The 5,173-nt window shown below is 42.7% G+C and overlaps 1 protein-coding gene across 1 annotated transcript; it reads right to left on the bottom strand.

Moving 5' to 3' along the window:
• Positions 1 to 473: 473 nt before the first annotated feature.
• On the bottom strand, positions 474 to 4,480 carry LOC139116850 (homeobox protein rough-like). Its single transcript, XM_070679560.1, has 3 exons — positions 3,945 to 4,480; positions 3,012 to 3,246; positions 474 to 1,111 (listed from the first exon to the last, which is right to left on the bottom strand). Exons 1-3 carry the CDS (start codon positions 4,336 to 4,338, stop codon positions 964 to 966), a joined length of 777 nt encoding a protein of 258 aa, XP_070535661.1. The 5' UTR covers positions 4,339 to 4,480; the 3' UTR covers positions 474 to 963.
• Positions 4,481 to 5,173: the final 693 nt, after the last annotated feature.

Genomic DNA, 5,173 nt, shown 5'->3' on the forward strand with positions numbered 1-5,173 from the left:
TGCGGCTTTTTGAATTTTCAAGAGCCGGTAGGAATCACAGGGCTAACCACCTGTCTCGTTCCCGTAACTATCACATGCGCACAGCGAGACCTCAAATTTTCCTTTCAAACTCTACCCTTTAAGTTCTGAAATGCGCCTCACTTCATCTTTGCTTCTGAGATGACGACAAAATATCAAACCAAATTTATTTTGCGCCTTGTCTTTACATACATGACACTTAAACACGCGGTCGGGGCGACTGGATACTGTTCCCGCCAGCGGCTTAGCACGTCGCGCTGAATTTTCAAAGTCGAGGCAAGCCCGTCTCTTTGTAATCCAACAGTGTGTTAAGCACGAGGCTGAAAAGAACTGGCCATCCGTTCATAATATGAACACCAAGCCGCCAGTCATTCTTAAAATATGCACCTCACCACCCAGCTATCGATACGTGTGTTAAACGTTTCGCTAACAAAAAAATCAAACCCACTTCCACGTTGCTATTTTAAGAATGGTCATAATTTAATTACTATAAATAACAATAAATAGTTTTTACATCTGTTTAAACCACTTTGACTAGAAAAAAATCCGGTAATTCTGCCGGTCGGTTATAGATTGTTCAGCCAGGTTCATGAACTCCAATCACATCGTCGCGAGCAAGTGGTATCGCCCATATCCACGTACACTCTACCAAACTTTTGGAAAAAGTTAATAAATCGAAATACAACAGAGTATGGAAACGGTTTTCACTATACAAAGTCTTTTCTTTCAGTTAAAAACAAAAATTACAGAAGCTGAGTGCAAGTTTCGCCGTTTCGTGCACTCTTTGTGGTATATTGTTCGCAGTCTGGTTGAGGTTGCCGGCCTTCGCTGTCACGGCGCAGTCTGATTTAACAATGAAGGCGAATACAGTAATAGCTTCTAATGAAACAAAAGCGGCGAGGCTCGTCGTCTTTGTCCCATAAACACACACATAAACGAATGTCATCACACAATCGGGTAAGGGTGTCCAACGCCATGGGCCATTGTTGTGGGTATTGTCGTCGTTGGTTTATAATAACAGGCACCGCAGAACGCCCCCGGGTAGGGGGATCCGAGGGGATAGGCGCTGCCCGGGGGTGCTAGCCCCATACACCTTCAGGGTAAAACAGAGAAAGAAAAACAGATTTAGATCGCGCATTATCGACGAGCGAGCTGAAATTTGTGAAGACAATGGACTTGTGTGCGCTTAACTCATTGACTGAAAAAAAAGTGAAGTGTCGGAAAATTCTGCACAATGGGATTAGCGGTGAAAGCTGTATTTAACTGAGAGATGAAAAAAAAGACAGATCGTACGGATGTTGTCAATCAGATCGAGGATGCAGGTATTAAACATGTTTAGCAGCATAAATTTTACTCAGGAGAGGTTATAACAACTTTTATTCTGCATTATAAACGACATACCAATGCGTTAACACTTGCGGCAAATGTCCATCACTTAATGCCGTATTTATCAAATTTGTTACAATTAACATAATGATCACCGTAAACATTGGAATTAGGCGTCACGATCGAGGGTCACATGACCACATGTAATATTTGCCGATGCGACGTCCCTGTTGATTGATGAACGGCATTTCGTAGAACACAGAACTCAATTCAGAAGGAATTCACCTTCGATTGAAACCGTCAATTTGGACCCGTTGATCGAATAATCTAAACTTGAATAAGTTCTAGTGTGTGTATTGTTCTTTGTTTTTACGGGAAAGTCCAAACGCTTCTACGAAAGAATCCGACCCAATTAACACTAATATCGGCTACAAACTATCGCTTGTCTTTTGTCTGGTGTTCAGGACAAAAAATCTCAACAGAAAATTGCCAGGCGCAAAAAAGAATAAGATATTTATCACACAGCACTTATTCACTGGGGCCTCTTAACGGAAAGAGTTCAGCTGCAGAACAAGATGGCTGACAATAGCTAGTTAACTTGAAACTCCAAGAGTGAGCGTGGGCGCTACAGAGCGACTTGTAATACAGGACGGTTAAAAGCTACAATTTTTTATTTTACGCAAAACTTACTTATTTAAAGGCGTCACGAAGCGATTGTCACATGGGACTTAGAAACTACCATTCAATTCTACGATAAATTCTTTTCCTCCATGAAATCAAAAGCAAAATAGAGTGTCAAAAAGACCGCAGACGATAACTGGTTTTGGCGGGAAATAAGCACCAGCAGACGGCATTTTGTATTTCAAAAAAAAAGTACGTAGAGGCAACAGAAGGATGAGGAGAGAGCACTTGAGAAAGAGTAATCATGTCTGACAAAGTTGACCTTTTTTCCAAAGGGTGGACGTTAAAGAACAACTACTTGGTTAAATTCTAGGTGATCAGTGTAGTACTTAACCTCTATTAACGATTTAGATTTTGTATCAAGGCTGAGTGGGGCAAGTAATGGAAGGTGGGGTCCACAGAAACTAAAGTTTGGGTGCTCAGACGCCAAAAGGTTCATCAGAGCAAATGAACTAATTTGATGATAGTGCGTGCTTCTGTGTCAAATTTTCAAGTGGTAATTATTCTCTCCGAACGCTGCGCCGTCGGCTGTTGCGCCATTCATCTGACAAAACAAGAGGGGTTTTTCTAAAGAGAAGGTCACCGTATCATGTACTTTTCACTGCGGGCAAATTCGTTCTCATGTCAGGGTAAATTTGGTGCGTACTCGGCTGAAATTATCCGGACAGGCAATCCACTTTGCGGAAGAGAGCGGCTAAGTTAAAATGGATATAGATTAGATTTCATTTGGGCAAATGTAAATATACAAACTTGTAAAGTATTGTGTGAACTGACCGGGCACGCCAGCTGAACTCTCTCCTTAGTAAAAAACAAAATTAATTCGGAATATTGAAGCGAAACGATCAATATTGATAACTGCAGATTACACCGTGGAATTAATGACCTTCACGACACCGTTCACAATCAATTAATGATTACGACTCGACATTACGGCGTTTCGGCTGATTTAAGTTAAACAATTTAAGTCAAACAATAAACTCATATACCTATAGTGCTGGTCCATTTGTGCCTTCTCAATTCTTTTGTCTTTCGCCCTCCTGTTTTGAAACCAGATTTTTATTTGGTTTTCCGTCAAGTCCAACATTTCTGCCAGTTCGAACCTTCGTGGCCTGGTGATGTATTCCGTGCGGTGGTATTCCATTTCCAACTTAAGGGTTTGTTCGCTGGTGAATGTTGTCCGTTGCCGGCGTGGTCGGTTTTCCTTCCTCCGTCTTCGTGCAACTGCAAAAAAAGTTCCAATTATCAAAAAAAGGAGACTTAATCACCATAATTATTATTTTTATCATGAGATCGAAGTGTGACCGAATCAGAAAATGTAAACAAACACACGTCGCGGGACTCACGACGATGCAGCTAGCGAGACGCTAAAAACGTCCAACCATAAATCTTTCTCGATTTTCATGCCAGGAGCTAACTAATATCATAAATTCTTGAACGCTGGGGTGATTTTCTTTCTCCATCCAGCTTGGCGTTTCTGCGAGCGGCCATCTATAGTTTTAGTAGGGCACTTGCCTGCTTTCAAGTTTGAATACACTATCACTTTCCAGGTTTTTAATGCAATTTCTCATGAATTTAGGGCCCCTCATAATGAGTTAGATCTTATCTCTCAGTCGATGCTTATCCAACCGTGTTTCCATATTGTTCAGACATGCCTCGGATTCAATTTTCATCAAGACGCGTTGTGTTTCTACAAAAACTGAAGTCGCACACGCATTTGATGTCACTTTTTTGCCCGCGCATTTTGGAATCGGCTGCAAAATTTTTGAAAGTTTACTTGTTTCAACGGGGAGTAGATATTTTGGTTACGTTTTCATGCGCGGTCAGGCGAATTGAGCACACTGACAATGGAGGGCTAATTGCCCCGTAAATCTTTCAAATTGAGTCGAAAATGCAGCCAACATAGCTGGGAGAAAACTCACATATTGTCGCCGCAGGGCCGAACGGTAGCCCCGAGGTTTGGTTTAGAGTTGGTATATTTCGTTGCATCTCAGTATACGGGAAAGGAGTTGAAGTTGCCGTTTTAAGCATGGTTTGGTACGCTTGGAAACTGCTCGCCTGCTCGTGAAGGGACCGCGTGACTGTAGTGAACGAACTGACTGTCGACGAGGCTGCTGACGAGGCGGTGAGATCTTTGCTTGTTCTGTTGCTGGCGTTTGTGATACTTGTAAATGCTGACAGACGCGGTTCATCGCTGGTCGGAGATTTGATTTTCGACAATGTCAGCGACGAAACCGGAGTGCTACATCTCGATTCGCTGGATGTTGTTCCGCTGTCCAACGTCGTCGACTTCGAAGTTTTGACGTCCAGGGCCATCTTTCCCTCAGTCGAATCTCGCTGGGTCACCGAAAAACTTCAACTACCACAAATTAATTTGCTTCCTATTTTATATTGCGGATTTTCTTCAATGCTTGAAATAGGGTTATGCCGTATCCCCTCCCCCGACAGTTATTAACTCGCTGATACAATTTGGGTTGGCCTAACAGAGCAAATCAGCCATTTTCCCTGCCGACTCCGGACTGACTGTTGACATGTTGCATTTGCATACGTGCTTTGATTGGCCTGGAGTGGATATGTGTAAATTATGCGCGTGAGCAGAACAATAGCGGACGACGGTGTCGCGTGGCCGCCGCCTGTCAGTCATTTAGCCATTCTTCGTCGAACTTTAACAGTATCATTAGCAAAATGTATATATGTTTCCATTGAGGGACGAGAATAGAGCCAGTCGGCTGTGGCCTAGACTAAGTGGTTTCAGTTAGACATGGAGCGTCGCCAGCCCTGGTCATTCTGGCCCTACCGAAAACTGGGGAAGTGCCGACTTGGCGGCGATGACGTGCCGTGGTGGAAAGCCCCGCATTCTGGCCAGCCTACAGGCAGTGCTTGTTAAAATATTTTTAACAAGTGCAATGCCTCGCTTTCGAGGCCACGGAAAGAGATTGATAGATAATGAAATTCACATGAGGAATTTCCACCAAACATTCACTACATATGCAGATTGAAGAACTAATGAAACTTTTGCGAAGATAATAAAACAATAAATATTCGCAAATTATCTTTCATTTATCCGTCTCTATTGGTTTTGAGAAATATCTCCAGACAAATCGTGCTCAATCTGCCTAGATTTGGTCTGGAAGAACTATTTGGCACTCAA

This window comes from Ptychodera flava, chromosome 18 (assembly GCF_041260155.1).
Source record: "Ptychodera flava strain L36383 chromosome 18, AS_Pfla_20210202, whole genome shotgun sequence".
In the NCBI taxonomy this organism is placed as follows: Eukaryota; Metazoa; Hemichordata; class Enteropneusta; family Ptychoderidae; genus Ptychodera; species Ptychodera flava.

Bases quoted from the DNA above. Each gene is read 5' to 3' on its own strand.
- LOC139116850 (XM_070679560.1), bottom strand. From the start codon at position 4,338: ATGGCCCTGGACGTCAAAACTTCGAAGTCGACGACGTTGGACAGCGGA. The intron at 3,247-3,944 runs GTGAGTTTTCTC...CTTTTTTTGCAG, and splicing joins CGGCCCTGCGGCGACAATAT to TTGCACGAAGACGGAGGAAG. The intron at 1,112-3,011 runs GTATATGAGTTT...TTTACCCTGAAG, and splicing joins CAAATGGACCAGCACTATAG to GTGTATGGGGCTAGCACCCC.